Source organism: Nerophis ophidion, linkage group LG28 (genome assembly GCF_033978795.1).
Source record: "Nerophis ophidion isolate RoL-2023_Sa linkage group LG28, RoL_Noph_v1.0, whole genome shotgun sequence".
Lineage (NCBI taxonomy): Eukaryota > Metazoa > Chordata > Actinopteri > Syngnathiformes > Syngnathidae > Nerophis > Nerophis ophidion.
The window spans coordinates 26,632,703-26,655,516 of NC_084638.1; the positions used below are offsets into that span (position 1 = coordinate 26,632,703).

Below are 22,814 nucleotides of genomic sequence, written 5' to 3' on the forward strand. Positions count from 1 at the left end.
CCATAGTGGATCTAACATAATAGTGTGAGAGTCCAGTCCATAGTGGATCTAACATAATAGTGTGAGAGTCCAGTCCATAGTGGATCTAACATAATAGTGGGAGAGTCCAGTCCATAGTGGATCTAACATAATAGTGTGAGAGTCCAGTCCATAGTGGATCTAACATAATAGTGTGAGAGTCCACTCCATAGTGGATCTAACATAATAGTGTGAGAGTCCAGTCCATAGTGGATCTAACATAATAGTGTGAGAGTCCAGTCCATAGTGGATCTAACATAATAGTGTGAGAGTCCAGTCCATAGTGGATCTAACATAATAGTAAGAGTCGAGTCCATAGTGGATCTAACATAATACTGTGAGAGTCCAGTCCATAGTGGATCTAACATAATAGTGTGAGAGTCCAGTCCATAGTGGATCTAACATAATAGTGTGAGAGTCCAGTCCATAGTGGATCTCTTATAATAGTGTCAGAGTCCAGTCCATAGTGGATCTAACATTATAGTGTGAGAGTCCAGTCCATAGTGGATCTCTTATAATAGTGTCAGAGTCCAGTCCATAGTGGATCTAACATAATTGTGTGAGAGTCCAGTCCATAGTGGATCTAACATATTACTGACAGTCCAGGCCATAGTGGATCTAACATAATAGCGAGAGTCCAGTCCATATTTGATCTGACATAATAGTGTGAGAGTCCAGTCCATAGTGGATCTATTATAAAAGTGTCAGAGTCCAGTCCATAGTGGATCTAACATAATAGTGTGAGAGTCCAGTCCATAGTGGATCTATCATATTACTGACAGTCCAGGCCATAGTGGATTCAACATAATAATGAGAGTCCCGTCCATAGTGGGGCCAGCAGGAGACCATCCCGAGCGGAGACAGGTCAGCAGCGCAGAGACTTCCCCAACCGATGCACACACGAGTGGTCCACCCTGGGTCCTGACTCTGGACAGCCAGCGCTTAATCCGTTCATCCGTGGCCACCACACCACCTTCACCTCGGTCCAGGGTTGAATATCCAACTTGGAACCACCTTCACCTCGGTCCAGGCTTGAATATCCAACTTGAATCTATCTTCATCTCGGTCCAAGGTTGAATATCAATTTGGAACCACCTTTACCTCGGTCTAGGGTTGAATATCCAACTTGTAACCACCTTCACCTCGGTCCAGGATTGAACATCCTATGAATATTAGTCCTAAAATCTCATGGATTTGGATATTTGGCGCCACCTTTGAAGTATGCTAACTTCTTCTATATTAGCATGCTAATGTTAGCATGTCAATGTTTTAGCGAACTCTGTATGATTAATCCTAAAAATCATGGATTTTATTCTTGAAAGTATGCTAACGTCTTTTCTAATAGCAGGTACATATTTGCATGCTAACGTTTTACACTAGCTCTTTAGCTAATTAGCTATGTTTAACAATAAATATCATGTATTTAGATACTTGGCGCCATCTTGAAAATATGCTTACTTTTTCTGTGTTAGCATGCTAACGTTAACATGCTAATGACTTATGCTAGTTTTTTTAGCAAATTTTTACACCAAAACATTGTGGGTTTTGGTACTTGGTACCATCTGAGAAATATGCTAACTTCAATTGGCCCTGGGCTGGAAGTTCACAGCACAAATAGCAGGCCCATCAACATTTCTGTGGGAATGTTCTCGTTAACTGTAACGGTTTTACTGTATCAAGGTTTATTGTTCAAAGCCAGCGCCCCTTTGGAACCAATGATTGGGACAAGTTTGTGGAGATTTTGCTATGAGTAATAAAACGTTGATAACATAAAAACTGTATTAGTTAAAAACATAACCACAATAATCAGACACAAAGTAGTTGTGGCACGGTCATAGAAGGGTGTGGTTAGCAGGTGCAGATAATAATGAAACAGAAAGAAGAACAGAGGAAGACTACACACTCAAAAATGTGGGCTTATTTGTTCGACCCAAATGTTGGGTTGAACCTGTTGGGTCCAATTTACTGTTTGGGTCAGCTCTGGTCCCTTGCCCATCCCACAGTCCAATGAACAACCCAGCAAAGAAGCACAAATGACCCTGCAGCTGTAGCGTGATTCTTTCCTGGCTCTAATTGGGACTTTGGAATGCAAAGGGGATAGCCCTATCCTTGAGAAAAGACCACACAACTCACTCAACACCAACATTTAAGTTATGACTCAGAGCAGTTTTTCCTCCAGACACTCAAACACGAACGTTTCCTTCTATGGTCAGGATGTGCTGTCCTGAAATAGCACATACCCAGAAACAGAGAAGAGGAATATAAAAACTGATGGTTTGGCTTCTCCAAGTTAGTAGAGACATATTTTCCTGACGTCCAGGAGGCATCCTTACATAGTAGATGCCCGAGCCATCTCAGCTGGCTCTTCTCGACATGAAGGAGCAGCAGCTCTACTCAGAGTTTCTCCCAGATGACCGAGCACCTCACCCTGTCTCTGAGGGTGAGCCCAGACATACTGCGGAGGAAACTCATTACTCCCGCTTCTATTTGCAAAGTTCATGACCATAGGTGACGGTAGGAACAAAGACTGAGCTCTTTCTTCACCACAACAGACCGGTGCAGTGACCGCATCACTGCCCACGCCGCACCAATCCTTCTGTCAATCTCGCGTTCTATTCTTCCCTCACTTGTGAACAAGACCCCGAGATACTTGAACTCCTCCACTTGAGGCAGAACTTTACTCCCGACCCGAGGGGTGCAGTTCACCCTTTTCCGACTCTGAGAACCACGGCCTCAGATTTGGAGGTGCGGATCCTCATCCCAGCAGCTTCACACTCGACTGCAAACCACTTCGGTGAACGCTGAAGGTCCCAGCCCGATGAAGCCAACATGAGATGGCATGACATTGGCAGGAAGGGAGCAAAGTAAAGTGAGGTGTTGACAGTCTAAGGCCATCAACATATCTCAAGGACAAATCGTGCACCAAAATTCTTACTGTGGCTTCAAGAGGACACCTACAAGAAGATGCTCCAGAAGACAAAGGTGAGACTCAAACAACAATATGAAGAATTAGGCTTTGGACCAAAGACTGAATGGACAATCTTTTCAGAAAGTTGGAACGGACTGAGCCAAGGAGTTGAGGCAACTCTTCTTGGTTGACATTGTAGTTGTTGTTTCCATTACTTGGGTAGTCTGAAAGGAAGGACTGAAAGATAAAAATGTTTTTAATGCTAACTACACATATTGCCAACACACACATACACCAAATATAAAGAGTATATTGATATTCCCATCACATTTCTGCATGCTAACTATCACATAATCTTAGAGTACATCGTAAAGGACGGAGATAGATATCTACATATATCCATATTCAAGAGTTATTTCTTTTCTATAGTCATATTTGAAATAGCTAGTTTTCCATCTTGTACTCTTTTTATCTTTTCTTTATCTCATGACCGTTGGTACACTGTAGACTACCTTGAGCTCGGAATGCAGGCGTAGCAATACTCCTTTTTCCTTTCTCAAGGTAGTCTACAGCTGATGAAAACAATATATATGCGTATTCGCTCTGAAGGGTGGGGGCTATTGGCATATTGAAAAAGACCTGACTTCAGTAGTGTTTTCAGATCAACTCGGCGATGCAAATTGAATGTGTTGTTTTTTAGGTTGGTCTCTCCAAAGCTTTGGAATAAATGGCAAAATACCTATTCTTTTTTGGGTTATCATTTAAAACCAGCTTATGTGTCATCAAAAGAACTTGGGATTGACCGGCAACTTAAATTCCCTCGGAGGAATATCTGGTCCGAACGCAACATTAGGTTTTGCTGTAATTGGTTAGTTCTAAAGTCACACACAATAGAACCTTTACATTAGACTTAGACTTAGACAAACTTTAATGATCCACAAGGGGAATGGTTCCACACAGGAGCTCAGTTATAAAGGATGGAAAGGATAATGCTGTCAGGTAGTGTTGGTGACCAACCCCAAGACACAGAGATGGCAGGCTGGATGCAGGAAAACGTGATTTAATGTCCAAAAGAAAATGCAGGAAAACACCAGGAAACTGGAAACAGCTAGCAGGATAAAGCTAACAGGAAATTAAGAAACAAGGAGCTAGGAGACAGCAAATAGCTATCAGGAACCAGCAAACAGGAACAGCTCATAGCAAACAATACTCCAGCCCTGACCGGAGGGCGAGGCAGGTATAAATTGCCTGGTCGCAATTGCCACCAGGTGTGCCAGACTGCCAATCAGGTACGGGTGAGGGGACCGAGCGAAAGGAAACAGAGGGAAAACTAAAACATAACCAAACTGACAAATGCACAAAAAGAGGGCAAAAACAAAAGGTATGAGGTATTCGTGAGCAGCAATGATCATCAAGATAAGCCAGAGAAGGAGCAGTTACCATGGAAACCGGAGTCAAAAGGGACATAGACAACCCAACCCATCTTTGGAACAGTTTACCAGACTTTGTGGAGAAGGAGAAAAACCATTTTGTGAGGAGCCAGAGGAAGGAAGCACTATGTCTCCGCTCTCTGCTTGCGGCCATGAAGGAATTCTATTTCTTTGCTTCAAACAATGGAAAAAAAATCTCAGACGGGGAATCTGAAAATTGTCAACGAGTTGGCAAACTTTATCAGAAACTAAACAAACTTAGGTAAGAAAAACAATTCTCCTCCCTTTCGATCGGCAAACAGGTCTGACTTGAATGTCCGTATTGGAGTCGAGGAAGTACTTTAGCTGCTTCAATCATTCAAGAACCGACTTTGAGCGACCTGCACCTCATTCTCCCTCTTGGCAAAAACATGTAAGTTTTTGCTTTCATTTTATCCATTTTTTAAAAATCTCACTATTATTCCTATTATCTTGTTAACGTGTTAAACTGTAAGACTTGGAAAACTGATTTTACGGCACAACGGGGAGAAGTTTGAGTAGATTTGGCAAGGTGGGTGTGTGGGGGGTTGTAAATGAAAACATGACAACAAAAAATTAATAGTTAATAACATAACAACTATATTGAACAAACATGTTTGCAGCACAAAGGATTGGGACTAGTTTTGGGAGATTTGGACAAGGTCAGGATGTAGTCGGATAATGCATCCATCCATTCATCTTCTACTTCTTATCCGAAGTCGGGTCGTGGGGGTGGGGGGGGGGGGGGGGGGGGTAACCCGGACTTCCCTCTCCCCAGCCACTTGGTCCAGCTCACCCCGGGGGATCCCGAGGTGTTTCCAGGCCAGCCGGGAGACATAGTCTTCCCAACGTGTCCTGGGTCTTCCCCGTGGCCTCCTACCGGTCGGACGTGCCCGAAACACCTCCCTAGGGAGGCGTTCTGGTGGCATCCTGACCAGATGCCCGAACCACCTCATCTGGCGCTTCTCCATGTGGAGGAGCAGCGGCTTTACTTTAAGCTCCTCCCGGATGGGAGAGTTTCTCACCCTATCTCTAAGGGAGAGACCCACAACCCGACGGAGGAAACTTGGGATCTTGTCCTTTTGGTCATAACCCATAGCTCATGACCATAGGTGAGGATGGGAACGTAGATCGACCGGTAAATTGAGAGCTTTGCCTTCCGGCTCAGCTCCTTCTTCACCACAACGGATCGATACAGCGTCCGCATGACTGAAGACACCGCACCGATCCGCCTGTCGATCTCACGATCCACTCTTCCCTCACTCGTGAACAAGACTCCCAGGTACTTGAACTCCTCCACTTGGGGCAGGGTCTTCCCGCCCCAACCCGGATATGGCACTCCACCCTTTTCCGGGCGAGGTGTTGATTCAACAACATCCTTCTCTTATTCATTAAGTCACAGGTCACATTTGTAGCAAAGTATGTAAAGAATGCGCAACAGGAAGAGAGAGGCATGTTTTCTTTATATACTGAATCCAAGGTGGGAGGGAGGGAGTAGGCTCAGTTTGGAGGGGGTGAGAGCGTATGACAGGGTTATGGTTATAGTTGCGTCAGTGGGTACTTTCCAATGACACAACTCAGTGGAAAGTACCCACACTGGGAACAATGGTGCATTCTTAAATAAGCACCGAGAAGGGAGAAAAGACAATGCGGACAACATTTACGCAAAAGTACGTAAACGTTCTCCAACACAATGTCTTTCAAAATAACTTAAAATTCGACAGAACAGCACAAACGTAACATAAACCAATAGCGGTAATATTTTCACATTTGCAATTTTAAGTGGTCAATTTTGCGTCTTTTTGAAGGATGGCTATCGGAGTGGTGGTCCTGGACAAAGACCACTTCAACTGCTCGGTGTGCCTGGATGTCCTGAAGGAGCCAGTGACCATTCCATGCGGCCATAGTTACTGCTCCGACTGCATCCGCAGCTGCTGGGACAAAGAAAACAACTTTAGGGTCTTTAAGTGCCCTCAATGTCGAAAGACTTTCGACCCGAGGCCAGAGCTCGGCCTAAACACCTTACTGGCTGACATGGTGGAGTGGTTTAAGCAAAGTGAACTCCAGGAGGCGTTGGTGGGTCCAAGTCTGGCGAAGAGGAAGCACAGGGCGATCAGCCAGGTATGCTAAACTGCACCGCATTACAAAGTAGTGACGGTAAACATGATTCTCCTGTACCTATGAGTCACTCCCTGTAGTGAATGGATTCACTTGGCACTGTTACGGTTTGGTGAGCGTTGCTTGCAGCTTGACCCTAAGGATGCGAAAATAGCAGGCGGCGTGCAGGTAGGTGCACAGGAAGCAGACCAACTAGTAGAATGATCTAGACCTGTGTGCAGGGCATCGTTGGCTTATGTAGACGCCTCATTGGCAACAGGTAACAGGTGTGTCTAGGGTGCCAATCAGAGGCAGGTGAGGGAGACAGCGCTCAGGACAGAGGAGCAGTGACGGGAAAAAGAAACCAAAAAAAGCACAAAACACAGGAAAACACAAACTGTCAGTAGCAAGGCTGACAGTCACCCCCCTCTCCTACAACCATACTTGCCAACCTTCCCGGATTTTCCGGGAGACCCCCGAAATTCAGCGCCTCTCCCGAACACCTCCTGGAAGAAATTTTCTCCCGAAATTCAGCTGGAGCTGGAGGCCACGCCCCCTCCAGCTCAAACATGCACAGTTCGAAGCTTGAAAAGGAGGATTGCAGGCGGATCTGACGGCATTTAAAGTCATTTTTAAAAACGACTGCTAATCCTCCTCCTTTTCGACCGGACGACCGCGGAGAATTAAAGTAGGAACACTCTGGAGGCAGAAGTTCATTAAGAGGGGCGGACTCACCGGCTCTCAGCCATGTTTCCGTCACACAGAGGAAGTCAAGTCTGCCGCCCGCGGGAAGTGAAGAAGTCCTTCAGGATAAACTTTTGTTCGTCAAAGATCTTGTATTCACAAGACCGAACCTGGCGGGGGCCAGCAGGTCCAAGGGCGCAGACGAACAGAGCTGACAGCGAGAGACGGCAGGCCTAAATACATACTGGCGCCATCTTCTGGAAACTCGGAAGTGATGTTACTCAAACAGTGTAAGGTAAGTGTTGTTGTTTTTTAGTACCCAGCAAGCACAGTACAGTTAGTAGAACAATTGTGTTTTTATTACTGTGTATTTGATAGGTGCCGTCTGAAATTCAACCATTTATTTTATTTATGTATATATTAAAATAAATATATATAGCTAGAGTTCACTAAAAGTTAAGTGTTTCATACATATATATATTAACTATACATATATATATATATATTAATTACAGCCAATATAAAAATACTGGCTGTAAATATACTCTCCTCCCAACCACGCCCCCTGCCCCAACCACGCCTCCGCCCCACCCCCGAGCACACCCCCACCCCCCACCTCCCGAAATCGGAGGTCTCAAGGTTGGCAAGTATGCCTACAACGGATACCAGATGTTTTAACTTCAACAAAAAGTCCAAAAACCAAGGGAGGGTGGAGAGAGTAATGGCGGAGGGTCACCAAATTGCGCCCCAACAGTCCAGGCCATGTGTACCCCGCAGCCAGCGGGGAAGAGCCAGGTTTTGTTGGCGGGTGGAAGAGGAACACAGGATGAACACCACAGCAGAGGTCCACGCCCAGGTCCCAAGCGCTGCTGCTGTCGGCGTAGTGGATGTCCATGGACTGGCCACCGTTTCTGCAGACGAGGAGGAGGAAGAACAAACCACATTCGGGCTCTTCTGCAGCAGGCGAGGATGGCGAGCGCCAGATAGGCGCAGGCGAGGAAGCTCTGGAGATGACCACGCCGTGAGAGAGACAGGCGGCTTTGCCAGGACAGGACTTAACAGTGTCGGCATCGTGGAGCTGAAGGGAGTACTGGTTGCGTTGTCGCTGATGAGGTCATCCCAGCAAGGAGGCATGGTAGCAGGGTCATGGAGGACCTCACTGAAGTGAGTAACTGTTCTTTCCCAGCTGGCTCTTCAAACTACGATAGTAGCTACAGCTGCTCCTGGGGTGGACTTACTGTTTTATGGCTGCCACCCCAGCAGAACTAGGTGCTCCCTCCCTGTGCCAACCTGGGGGGACAAAAGGTCTGGACACGCCACTGCCCAGGTGAAAAGTGGTGTGGGGTGTTTTTAAACTTAGTGGTGGCTCCTTGCTCCAGTCTGTCCTTGAAAGATGCGCCACAGCTTGTTGTGTGCGACCGCTGTGGTGTTTCCTCTGAAAGGCTTGTTTTCAAGTACTTAGACGAGCTTTCCCCGTTTTGTTTGCTGGAGGGATTAGAATGGGGGTTTTTTTGTCTCTTGAATGCACTCCGCCGGGGGAGGAGCTCCAAGTAAAGCCGCTGCTCCTCCACAGGAGAGGGGCAAGATGAGGTGGTTTGGACATCTTGTCTGGATGCCATCCAAACGCCTCCCTAGGGAGGTGTTTAGGGCACGTCCGACCAGTAGGAAGCCGCGGAGAAAACCCAGGACACTTTGGGAAGACCATGTCTCTCGGCTGGCCTGGGAACGCCTCGGGATCCCCCGCCAGGAGCTGGACAAAGTGGCTGGGGAGATGTGTCCTGGGTCTTCCCCGTGGTCTGCTACCGGTCGGACGTGCCTTAAACACCTCCCTAGGGAGGCATTCGGGTGGCATCCTGACCAGATGCCCGAACCACCTCATCTGGCTCCTCTCCACGTGGAGGAGCAGCAGCTTTACTCTGATCTCCTCCTGAATGGCAGATCTTCTCACACTATCTCTAAGGGAGGGACCCGCCACCCGGTGGAGGTAACTCATTTTGGCCGCTTGTACCCGTGATCTTGTCCTTTAGTCATAGGTGAGGATGGGAACACAGATCAACCTGTAAATTGAGATTTCTGCCTTCCGTCTCAGCGCCTTCTTCAACCAATCGATAATTTGTGCGCACACCTACTTATACCAATGTGACCTACGGCTCCTCCAACCCACAGACACGCCCACGCAAGCCCCTTATCCTGTCTCCTACCATTACTGGAGACCTCTATCGTGACAGGACACACCACATTCTTTAGGTTATGCATTGATGTTTGGAAAACTAAGACAATTTTTTTGTGTATTTTATTTTCTATCAATAGGCCATGCGACAAGTACTGAATAAATTAGAGCCGGACGAGCAGGAATATCTCCAGGATGAGTTGGATTCCAAGGGACAAGAGACAAGGGTGTACAGAATGGCTTTTCTCACGGCAGAGAAGAAGCAACGTAAGTCATCCTACCATCTGACACCAAATGAACAAAACCTAACTTCAAAAATGTTTGAAAAATTCCTTTTCAGTCAAGGGGCAGAAGACGCATATGGAGACGATGCTGATTAAACATCAGAAAGTCTTGGAAAAGACCAAGAACAAGGCAAGGGATATGGTGGAAAATGCACGGGAGATGGTGGAAAATGCGCGGGAGAAGGAGGACGAGGACAAGGTGACGGTGGGAAAGGCGAGGAAGATGTTGCAGAGGCGCGAAAAGAAAGCCATCGAGATGACGGATTTGAGTCAGGCTGAAGTGGACGGACATCAAAAGGAGCTGGACCAGATCGTGAGGAAGTTGAAGGACAACGACAAGGAGTATGAAGAGCTGATGCGAGAACACCTCGAAGGGCTCCATGCAGGGGTTGGTGAGTAGCTCCACATCTATTGTAACACTTATTTATGTCTTCTTTAGACTCAAATCCGCTAGATCCACTCAACTTCAATTGCACCGGCCGGGTTGAATGACGGCGCCACGGTCGACAGTCCATTTGACTTCCTCTTTGTGTTTCTGTAACAAATAAGGAATGTTGCTCCACCATGTTCCGACGAGCTTGGAGAAGGCGAGGCTCCAAGGGACGAGGCTCTGAGCTGCGAGGGTCCGAGGGAGGAGGCTCTGAGCTACGAGGGTCCGAGGGAGGAGGCTCTGAGCTACGAGGGTCCGAGGGACGAGGATGAGCCGGTCCTAGCAAAGAAGGCTAAGAGCATGACTTAAAGTCCTAGGTTGATCCAACATCTCTCCAGTCCGTGCTCGCTGTCACAAAGCTCATTTATTCTTTCTCAGTCTACACATTGGAATCGGCTATCGTCTCATTTCCTACTTAGACCTCAGACCGGGGGTCGGCCTCTCGCATCTCTTCTTGTGAGTCATTTTGACGGTCCTTTAACTCAACACAGTTGTGCGGACCGTGACGCAACAACTTTCTCCGACGTTGCCACAGAAAGATGTGTTTTATGCCACTCCTTCTTTGTCTCGTTTTGTCCACCAAACCTTTTTTACTGTGTCTGAATGCACAAAGGTGAGATTTGTCGATGTTATCGACTCGTGTGGAATGCTAATCTGGCATATTGTTCTCACGGCATGACTAACAAGCTAACCGATGCTAACATGCTATTTTGGCTAGCTGTATGTAAATATTGCGCCATTATGCCTCGTTTGTAGCTATATTCCATTTCCTTTATTTACGTCCTCTGGGTATTTCATTTATTTTTGCAAAGTTTCATTATCTGTATGTAATATTCACCGCATTTCTGATAGTTGTTTGTGCGCCATGTTGTTCCAAAATATCGACTGTTACACAATTGCACTTTGTGTTGGAACTTGCCTTAATAAAACAAGAAGAAGAAGAAGAAGGAGGAGGAGACAGCCTCCCGTTTCCTGGAACTTGAGTTATCTCACACTCTGAGAAGTTTACTAATGTTTTCCAGTGTTGTAAAAATGTTTAAAATAAATATAACATTTCTAAATTTCTGTCAACAAAGACTTGCATCAGCCTGCGACACATACCCATTTTGATAGTAAGCTAATATGGACACTTACATCATGTGTTGTCTTCATTGTAACACTTATATAAGACTTTTAAAGTAATTTCGATAGTAGGCTAGTATAGCTAATACACACTCCTTAGCGGGTTCCGACTTCCATGGCCACCGTCCTGTTGTTGTTGACAGAAATTTCTAAATTTCTGTCAACAAAGACTTGCATCAGCCTGCGACACATACCCATTTTGATAGTAAGCTAATATAGACACTTACATCATGTGTTGTCTTCATTGTAACACTTATATAAGACTTGTAAAGTCATTTTGATAGTAGGCTATTATAGACACTTACATCATGTGTTGTCTTCATTATAACACTTATATAAGACTTTTAAAGTAATTTCGATAGTAGGCTAGTATAGCTAATACAGACACTTACATCATGTGTTGTCTTCATTGTAACACTTATATAAGACTTGTAAAGTCATTTTGATAGTAGGCTAGTATAGCTAATATAGACACTTACATCATGTGTTGTCTTCATTGTAAAACTTATATAAGACTTGTAAAGTCATTTTGATAGTAGGCTAGTATAGCTAATACAGACACTTACATCATGTGTTGTCTTCATTGTAACACTTATATAAGACTTGTAAAGTCATTTTGATAGTAGGCTAATATAGACACTTACAACATGTGTTGTCTTCATTGTAACACTTATATAAGACTTGTAAAGTCATTTTGATAGTAGGCTAGTATAGCTAATACAGACACTTACATCATGTGTTGTCTTCATTGTAACACTTATATAAGACTTGTAAAGTCATTTTGATAGTAGGCTAGTATAGCTAATATAGAAACTTACATCATGTGTTGTCTTCATTGTAACACTTATATAAGACTTGTAAAGTCATTTTGATAGTAGGCTAATATAGACACTTACAACATGTGTTGTCTTCATTGTAACACTTATATAAGACTTTTAAAGTCATTTTGATAGTAGGCTAGTATAGCTAATATAGAAACTTACATCATGTGTTGTCTTCATTGTAACACTTATATAAGACTTGTAAAGTCATTTTGATAGTAGGCTATTATAGACACTTACATCATGTGTTGTCTTCATTATAACACTTATATAAGACTTTTAAAGTAATTTCGATAGTAGGCTAGTATAGCTAATATAGACACTTGCATCATGTGTTGTCTTCATTGTAAAACTTATATAAGACTTGTAAAGTCATTTTGATAGTAGGCTAGTATAGCTAATATAGACACTTACATCATGTGTTGTCTTCATTGTAAAACTTATATAAGACTTGTAAAGTCATTTTGATAGTAGGCTAGTATAGCTAATACAGACACTTACATCATGTGTTGTCTTCATTGTAACACTTATATAAAACTTGTAAAGTCATTTTGATAGTAGGCTAATATAGACACTTTCAACATGAGTTGTCTTCATTGTAACACTTATATAAGACTTGTAAAGTCATTTTGATAGTAGGCTAGTATAGCTAATACAGACACTTACATCATGTGTTGTCTTCATTGTAACACTTATATAAGACTTGTAAAGTCATTTTGATAGTAGGCTAGTATAGCTAATATAGAAACTTACATCATGTGTTGTCTTCATTGTAACACTTATATAAGACTTGTAAAGTCATTTTGATAGTAGGCTAATATAGACACAACATGTGTTGTCTTCATTGTAACACTTATATAAGACTTTTAAAGTCATTTTGACAGTAGGCTAGTATAGCTAATATAGAAACTTACATCATGTGTTGTCTTCATTGTAACACTTATATAAGACTTGTAAAGTCATTTTGATAGTAGGCTAATATAGACACTTACATCATGTGTTGTCTTCATTGTAACACTTATATAAGACTTGTAAAGTCATTTTGATAGTAGGCTAATATAGACACTTACATCATGTGTTGTCTTCATTGTAACACTTATATAAGACTTTTAAAGTAATTTTGATAGTAGGCTAGTATAGCTAATATAGAAACTTACATCATGTGTTGTCTTCATTGTAACACTTATATAAGACTTGTGAAGTCATTTTGATAGTAGGCTAATATAGACACTTACATCATGTGTTGTCTTCATTGTAACACTTATATAAGACTTGTAAAGTCATTTTGATAGTAGGCTAATATAGACACTTACATCATGTGTTGTCTTCATTGTAACACTTATATAAGACTTGTAAAGTCATTTTGATAGTAGGCTAATATAGACACTTACATCATGTGTTGTCTTCATTATAACACTTATATAAGACTTGTAAAGTCATTTTGATAGTAGGCTAATATAGACACTTACATCATGTGTTGTCTTCATTGTAACACTTATATAAGACTTGTAAAGTAATTTCGATAGTAGGCTAGTATAGCTAATATAGACACTTACATCATGTGTTGTCTTCATTGTAAAACTTATATAAGACTTGTAAAGTCATTTTGATAGTAGGCTAGTATAGCTAAAACAGACACTTACATCATGTGTTGTCTTCATTGTAAAACTTATATAAGACTTGTAAAGTCATTTTGATAGTAGGCTAGTATAGCTAATACAGACACTTACATCATGTGTTGTCTTCATTGTAACACTTATATAAGACTTGTAAAGTCATTTTGATAGTAGGCTAATATAGACACATGTGTTGTCTTCATTGTAACACTTATATAAGACTTGTAAAGTCATTTTGATAGTAGGCTAGTATAGCTAATACAGACACTTACATCATGTGTTGTCTTCATTGTAACACTTATATAAGACTTGTAAAGTCATTTTGATAGTAGGCTAGTATAGCTAATATAGAAACTTACATCATGTGTTGTCTTCATTGTAACACTTATATAAGACTTGTAAAGTCATTTTGATAGTAGGCTAATATAGACACTTACAACATGTGTTGTCTTCATTGTAACACTTATATAAGACTTTTAAAGTCATTTTGATAGTAGGCTAGTATAGCTAATATAGAAACTTACATCATGTGTTGTCTTCATTGTAACACTTATATAAGACTTGTAAAGTCATTTTGATAGTAGGCTAATATAGACACTTACATCATGTGTTGTCTTCATTGTAACACTTATATAAGACTTGTAAAGTCATTTTGATAGTAGGCTAATATAGACACTTACATCATGTGTTGTCTTCATTGTAACACTTATATAAGACTTTTAAAGTCATTTTGATAGTAGGCTAGTATAGCTAATATAGAAACTTACATCATGTGTTGTCTTCATTGTAACACTTATATAAGACTTGTAAAGTCATTTTGATAGTAGGCTAATATAGAAACTTACATCATGTGTTGTCTTCATTATAACACTTATATAAGACTTTTAAAGTAATTTCGATAGTAGGCTAGTATAGCTAATATAGACACTTACATCATGTATTGTCTTCATTGTAAAACTTATATAAAACTTGTAAAGTCATTTTGATAGTAGGCTAGTATAGCTAAAACAGACACTTACATCATGCGTTGTCTTCATTGTAAAACTTATATAAGACTTGTAAAGTCATTTTGATAGTAGGCTAGTATAGCTAATATAGAAACTTACATCATGTGTTGTCTTCATTGTAACACTTATATAAGACTTGTAAAGTCATTTTGATAGTAGGCTAATATAGACACTTACAACATGTGTTGTCTTCATTGTAACACTTATATAAGACTTGTAAAGTCATTTTGATAGTAGGCTAGTATAGCTAATACAGACACTTACATCATGTGTTGTCTTCATTGTAACACTTATATAAGACTTGTAAAGTCATTTTGATAGTAGGCTAGTATAGCTAATATAGAAACTTACATCATGTGTTGTCTTCATTGTAACACTTATATAAGACTTGTAAAGTCATTTTGATAGTAGGCTAATATAGACACAACATGTGTTGTCTTCATTGTAACACTTATATAAGACTTTTAAAGTCATTTTGATAGTAGGCTAGTATAGCTAATATAGAAACTTACATCATGTGTTGTCTTCATTGTAACACTTATATAAGACTTGTAAAGTCATTTTGATAGTAGGCTAATATAGACACTTACATCATGTGTTGTCTTCATTGTAACACTTATATAAGACTTGTAAAGTCATTTTGATAGTAGGCTAATATAGAAACTTACATCATGTGTTGTCTTCATTATAACACTTATATAAGACTTTTAAAGTAATTTCGATAGTAGGCTAGTATAGCTAATATAGACACTTACATCATGTATTGTCTTCATTGTAAAACTTATATAAGACTTGTAAAGTCATTTTGATAGTAGGCTAGTATAGCTAAAACAGACACTTACATCATGTGTTGTCTTCATTGTAAAACTTATATAAGACTTGTAAAGTCATTTTGATAGTAGGCTAGTATAGCTAATACAGACACTTACATCATGTGTTGTCTTCATTGTAACACTTATATAAGACTTGTAAAGTCATTTTGATAGTAGGCTAATATAGACACTTACAACATGTGTTGTCTTCATTGTAACACTTATATAAGACTTGTAAAGTCATTTTGATAGTAGGCTAGTATAGCTAATACAGACACTTACATCATGTGTTGTCTTCATTGTAACACTTATATAAGACTTGTAAAGTCATTTTGATAGTAGGCTAGTATAGCTAATATAGAAACTTACATCATGTGTTGTCTTCATTGTAACACTTATATAAGACTTGTAAAGTCATTTTGATAGTAGGCTAATATAGACACTTACAACATGTGTTGTCTTCATTGTAACACTTATATAAGACTTTTAAAGTCATTTTGATAGTAGGCTAGTATAGCTAATATAGAAACTTACATCATGTGTTGTCTTCATTGTAACACTTATATAAGACTTGTAAAGTCATTTTGATAGTAGGCTAATATAGACACTTACATCATGTGTTGTCTTCATTGTAACACTTATATAAGACTTGTAAAGTCATTTTGATAGTAGGCTAATATAGAAACTTACATCATGTGTTGTCTTCATTATAACACTTATATAAGACTTTTAAAGTAATTTCGATAGTAGGCTAGTATAGCTAATATAGACACTTACATCATGTGTTGTCTTCATTGTAAAACTTATATAAGACTTGTAAAGTCATTTTGATAGTAGGCTTGTATATCTAATACAGACACTTACATCATGTGTTGTCTTCATTGTAAAACTTATATAAGACTTGTAAAGTCATTTTGATAGTAGGCTAGTATAGCAAATACAGACACTTACATCATGTGTTGTCTTCATTGTAACACTTATATAAGACTTGTAAAGTTATTTTGATAGTAGGCTAATATAGACACTTACAACATGTGTTGTCTTCATTGCAACACTTATATAAGACTTGTAAAGTCATTTTGATAGTAGGCTAGTATAGCTAATACAGACACTTACATCATGTGTTGTCTTCATTGTAACACTTATATAAGACTTGTAAAGTCATTTTGATAGTAGGCTAGTATAGCTAATATAGAAACTTACATCATGTGTTGTCTTCATTGTAACACTTATATAAGACTTGTAAAGTCATTTTGATAGTAGGCTAATATAGACACTTACAACATGTGTTGTCTTCATTGTAACACTTATATAAGACTTTTAAAGTCATTTTGATAGTAGACTAATATAACTAATATAGACACTTACATCATGTGTTGTCTTCATTGTAACACTTATATAAGACTTGTAAAGTCATTTTGATAGTAGGCTAATATAGCTAATATAGACACTTGCATCATGTGTTGGAATGTTGTTTTGGAATGCTGGTGTCTTATATCTGAACTCGACAATTAGCGATAGAAACTGTTAAAAACATGCTGATTTGCTTTAAATAGACAATTAAAATTATGATTCTTGAAGACAATCATTTATTTTAAGACTTTGCGAACACAACTATTTTAAAATGGTAGGATCAAACTACTTTCCATTTCAATTTGTCACTACCAAATGTATAGTTTGAGCTAATTCAGCTAAATAATGCTAGCAAACAAACGGCTAGCAAACACATATTTGAAGAGTCGTACGCTCACAAAAACACAATATTTTGCATAAAACCTGATAAAATTGACATAACTGAAGGGAATATGTGTCCGTTTTTTAAAGATACACGCTGATTCACACACTTTGCAACATTTAAAGTTACTTACCAAGCAGAAGTGCAACGTCACTTCCTGGTCCGAAATGCAGGGGCGTGGCTTAGAGCTAGTATCGGCCACGCCTCTAAAACTCTTGTGGGACGTAAAAACTGCGGGACTTTTTTTTTTTTAGATCGATTTTTTATTTAAAATGAAACTTACAATAAATAAATATTTGTCAACCTCTGTTGGAACTTAACCATGAATATATTTTAAAACATACAATTTAAACACATCTAAAAAAAAATGTTTAATTTAATTAATTTTAAATGTAAGGAGGAAACTAATTAAATAGCACATTTCAACTAGTTCTGTCAATGGAATACTATAAATGAACGATTAGTATTTGTAATTGATTAATTTAATTAATCGCTTTTTTTAGTCCTACCAAAAAATGACATGTTGTAGTACGCCATTATGTCCACTTGGTAGTAGTGATTTAACACTTTTTCTCAATATTGTGTTTTCTTTGCGAAGATACACTTTTTAAATGATAAAATCCACCTTTAACACATAATCTGTTAACAGTAATTCCGTTATTGTGTGTCTTTTTCCCATTTTTAATATTATTATAGACATTTAACGGTGAAAATAAAAGATAAAGAATTTAATAAATTAACAAAAGTGTGTAACGCGCAAACATGAATAAATATGTGCAGGGAGACAATTTGAAAAATCTAATAAAAGTCAAATAAAAGTATATTTTTCCACTGTCTTCCCAACTTCCGGTCTACTCGATGTGACGTCAACGGGAAGTACAATCCACGTATCATATTTTTTTTATTATCTAATTACGTTTTTAATCTGTATTTTTTATTCTATTTGTATTTGCTGTCATTCTCCTTCCTGGACATTTTTTTGTTAAAGACAATAATTGCTCAACCTGGTGGATTTTGAAAATTGTTATGATGAAAGTGCCTTCTTTTTTTCGGTACATTCTGAATATATTTTTGTTTGTACAATTGGGCAATAATTTGGGAAACAAAACTTCGCTCATTCGCTCAAACACGATTGAAAAATGTTGTTTTTCCAACAGACGGCGGGTAAATTCTGTTTAAAATAAAATATATTCCAAGTTAAAACCGCTGGTAGACATTTTACCGAGTTTCCATGAACTCCCCACGCCCCATAAAGGGACTAGCGGCAATAATGTGCGTACGCAGCGTGCGTAAGTAGTGTGCGTATGACGTCACGCATCAGGCTGTGATGCTGATTTTTCTGCGGCAGAGGAGAGTCGAGGAGCCGCCAATAAAAGCCTCTCGACGCGTGCGACAGGACCGGCCTTTCTCCGCTGTGTTGCCCGGAAAAGGAGGTAGGAAAGCCGCGCTCACATGTGACGTTTTTGTGGCGGTTCCACGACGGCCGTTCTGCGCCTTTTCTTCCACTCATAACACGCTAGCTTACGCAGGTGAACGTCACGTGACTGACAGCTCCAATAGTCTCGTTTCAAAATGAAATAAAAACATGAAATAATGTCAAAATAATACAAATATACGTTCGCAATCAATCAATCAATCAATCAAAACCGTTTTACGTCTAATCACTTATTAAGGCTAAGTGGGATTTACAATGTTAACTATGAACAACAAAACACTGAATATTAAAAACATATGAACATCGCTCCTCTTTAAAAATGTGATAAACAACAAAACACTGAACATTACCAACATATGAACATCGCTCCTCTTTTACGTGGAATTTACAATGTTAACTATGAACAATAAAACACTGAATATTAACAACATATGAACATCGCTCCTCTTTTACGTGGAATTTACAATGTTAACTATGAACAACAAAACAGTGAATATTAACAACATATGAACATTGCTACTCTTTTACTTCTTAGACCAGCTCCTCGATAGTTGTGTATCTTTTACAGTCGCGCAGAACACAACAAAAATGCAGCAAACAGCAAAATATGAATGCAAAGTGCCATCCATCCATCCATTACCTACCACTTGTCCCTTTTTGGGGGTTGCGGGGGGCGCTGGAGCTATTCTCAGCTGCATTCGGGCTGAAGGTGTCAATATTAAAAGTTCACATTGTAAATCCCACGTAAAAGAGGAGCCATGTTCATATGTTGTTAATATTCAGTGTTTTATTGTTCATAGTTAACATTGTAAAACACATTTTTATTGAGGACCAATGTTCATTTGTTGTTAATATTTAGTGTTTTGTTGTTCATAGTTAACATTGCAAATCCCATGTAAAAGAGGAGCGGTGTTCATATGTTGTTAATAATCAGTGTTTCATTGTTCATAGTTAACATTGTAAATCCCACGTAAAAGAGGAGCGGTGTTCATATGTTGTTAATATTCAGTGTTTTATTGTTCATAGTTAACATTGCAAATCCCACGTAAAAGAGGAGCCATGTTCATATGTTGTTAATATTCAGTGTTTTGTTGTTTATTTTTAACATTGTAAAACCCATTTTTAAAGAGGAGCTTCATATGTTGTTAATATTTAGTGTGTTGTTGTTCATAGTTAACATTGTAAATCACAAGTAAAAGAGGAGCGATGTTCATATGTTATCAATATTCAGTGTTTTTTTGTTCATAATTAACATCGCAAATCCCACGTAAAAGAGGAGCCATGTTCATATGTTGTTAATATTCAGTGTTTTATTGTTCATAGTTAACATTGTAAGACTAATTTTTAAAGAGGAGTGATGTTCATGTGTTATTATTTAGTGTTTTGTTGTTCATAGTTAACATTGTAAATCCCACGTAAAAGAGGAGCGATGTTCATATGGTGTTAATATTCAGTGTTTTATCGTTCATAGTTAACATTGTAAATCCCACGCAAAAGAGGAGCGATGTTCATATGTTATTAATATTCAGTGTTTTATTGTTCATAGTTAACATTGTAAAACACATTTTTAAAGAGGAGCGATGTTCATATGTTGTTAATATTTAGTGTTTTATTGTTCATAGTTAACATTGCAAATCCCATGTAAAAGAGGAGCGGTGTTTATATGTTGTTAATATTCAGTGTTTTATTGTTCATAGTTAACATTGTAAATCCCACGTAAAAGAGGAGCGGTGTTCATATGTTGTTAATATTCAGTGTTTTATTGTTCATAGTTAACATTGCAAATCTCACGTAAAAGAGAAGCCATGTTCATATGTTGTTAATATTCAGTGTTTTATTGTTCATAGTTAACATTGTCAACCTAATTTTTTAAAGAGGAGCCATGTTCATATGTTGTTAATATTCAGTGTTTTATTGTTCATAGTTAACATTGTAAATCACACGTAAAAGAGGAGCCATGTTCATATGTTGTTAATATTCAGTGTTTTATTGTTCATAGTTAACATTGTAAAACCCATTTTTAAAGAGGAGCGATGTTCATATGTTGTTAATATTCAGTGTTTTATTGTTCATAGTTAACATTGTAAATTCCTTTTTTAAAGAGGAGCGGTGTTAAGATGTTGTTAATATTTAGTGTTTTGTTGTTCATAGTTAACATTGCAAATCCTACATAAAAGAGGAGCCACGTTCATATGTTGTTAATATTCAGTGTTTTATTGTTCATAATTAACATTGTAAATCCCACGTAAAAGAGGAGCAATGTTCATATGTTGTTAATATTCAGTGTTTTATTGTTCATAGTTAACATTTTAATAGTTAACATTGCAAATCCCAAGTAAAAGAGGAGCGATGTTATTTTGTTGTTAGTATTCAGTGTTTTATTGTTCATAGCTAACATTGCAAATCCCACGTAAAAGAGGAGTGATGTTCATATGTTGTTAATATTAAGTGTTTTGTTGTTCATAGCTAACACTTTTAATCCAACGTAAAAGAGGAGCGACATTCATATGTTGTTAATATTCAGTGTTTAATTGTTCATAGTTAACATTGCCAATCCCACGTAAAAGAGGAGCCACGTTCATATGTTGTTAATATTCAGTGTTTTATTGTTCATAGTTAACATTGCAAATCCCACGTAAAAGAGAAGCCACGTTCATATGTTGTTAATATTCAGTGTTTTATTGTTCATAGTTAACATTGTAAACCTCATTTTTAAAGAGGAGCCATGTTCATATGTTGTTAATATTCAGTGTTTTATTGTTCATAGTTAACATTGCAAATCACACGTAAAAGAAGAGCCATGTTCATATGTTGTTAATATTCAGTGTTTTATTGTTCATAGTTAACATTGTAAAACCCATTTTTAAAGAGGAGCGATGTTCATATGTTGTTAATATTCAGTGTTTTATTGTTCATAGTTAACATTGTAAATCCCTTTTTAAAGAGGAGCGGTGTTAAGATGTTGTTAATATTTAGTGTTTTATTGTTCATAGTTAACATTGTAAAACCCATTTTTAAAGAGGAGCGATGTTCATATGTTGTTAATATTCAGTGTTTTATTGTTCATAGTTAACATTGTAAATCCCTTTTTAAAGAGGAGCGGTGTTAAGATGTTGTTAATATTTAGTGTTTTGTTGTTCATAGTTAACATTGCAAATCCCACATAAAAGAGGAGCCACGTTCATATGTTGTTAATATTCAGTGTTTTATTGTTCATAATTAACATTGTAAATCCCACGTAAAAGAGGAGCAATGTTCATATGTTGTTAATATTCAGTGTTTTATTGTTCATAGTTAACATTTTAATAGTTAACCATGCAAATCCCAAGTAAAAGAGGAGCGATGTTATTTTGTTGTTAATATTCAGTGTTTTATTGTTCATAGCTAACATTGCAAATCCCACGTAAGAGAGGAGTGATGTTCATATGTTGTTAATATTAAGTGTTTTGTTGTTCATAGCTAACACTGTAAATCCCACGTAAAAGAGGAGCGATGTTCATATGGTATTAATATTCAGTGTTTTATTGTTCATAGTTAACATTGTAAATCCCACGTAAAAGAGGAGCGATGTTCATATGTTGTTAATATTCAGTGTTTTGTTGTTCATAGCTAACACTGTAAATCCCAGGTAAAAGAGGAGCGATGTTCATATGTTGTTAATATTCATTGTTTTGTTGTTCATAGCTAACACTGTAAATCCCAGGTAAAAGAGTGATGTACATATGTGTGCAGGATGCCCTCGCTGTCGGAGCAGCTACGTGAGGCTCGCAGCCAGGCGGAGGTGTGCCTGTACTCGGGCAGCCGGGTACTGGAGGTGCGTGCCGGGGTGATGGCCCTGGCTCTCCTGCCCCTGCCGCCCTGCTCCAAGTACCTGCACATCGCTGCAGAGAACATGGTGGTCCACAACAGCTTTGGCAGCAACAGGAAGGAGGTACTATAAGCCACGCCCACTCAATTTTCAGTAGAAATTTTTAGTATTTTTGTACACATTAGCCACACCGGACTATAAGCCACGGATAAACAATGCTACAAAATAGTTTGTAAATGTTTATTTACACACTTTAATGGTTTACAAACAGTGTCTGTGACAGGGCAGTATAACGGCCAATCAAACAAAACATAATCAGCTAAACAGAGCCAACAACTCTACTGGGACGTTTTGGTGAATTTACTGAAGAATTTCTGAAACAACACAAAAAGAATGAAAGTGAATGATACTAACACAGA

At 38.8% G+C, this 22,814-nt stretch overlaps 2 protein-coding genes across 6 annotated transcripts in view; both read left to right on the forward strand.

Moving 5' to 3' along the window:
* Positions 1-3,827: 3,827 nt before the first annotated feature.
* LOC133545620 (E3 ubiquitin-protein ligase TRIM17-like) lies at positions 3,828-11,100 on the forward strand. Of its 2 annotated transcripts, XM_061891373.1 has the most exons (6): positions 4,111-4,768; positions 6,183-6,495; positions 9,466-9,592; positions 9,666-10,001; positions 10,159-10,246; positions 10,277-11,100. In XM_061891373.1, coding segments are annotated over exons 1-5 (843 nt in total). In that variant the 5' UTR covers positions 4,111-4,766; the 3' UTR covers positions 10,224-10,246; positions 10,277-11,100. The 2 variants fall into 2 exon arrangements, with proteins under 2 accessions (XP_061747356.1, XP_061747357.1); XM_061891372.1 differs by having other exon boundaries at positions 3,828-4,768; positions 10,158-11,100.
* Positions 11,101-18,444: 7,344 nt separating this feature from the next.
* Positions 18,445-22,814, forward strand: part of rnf31 (ring finger protein 31) — a 40,387-nt gene continuing 36,017 nt past the window's right edge. For all 4 annotated transcript variants that reach the window (XM_061890525.1, XM_061890526.1, XM_061890528.1 and 1 more), the window contains exons 1-2: positions 18,445-18,585; positions 22,320-22,518. In XM_061890525.1, coding sequence (XP_061746509.1) covers positions 22,321-22,518 — 198 coding nt within the window. In that variant the 5' untranslated portion in view covers positions 18,445-18,585; position 22,320. The remainder of the gene's footprint in view (positions 18,586-22,319; positions 22,519-22,814) is intronic.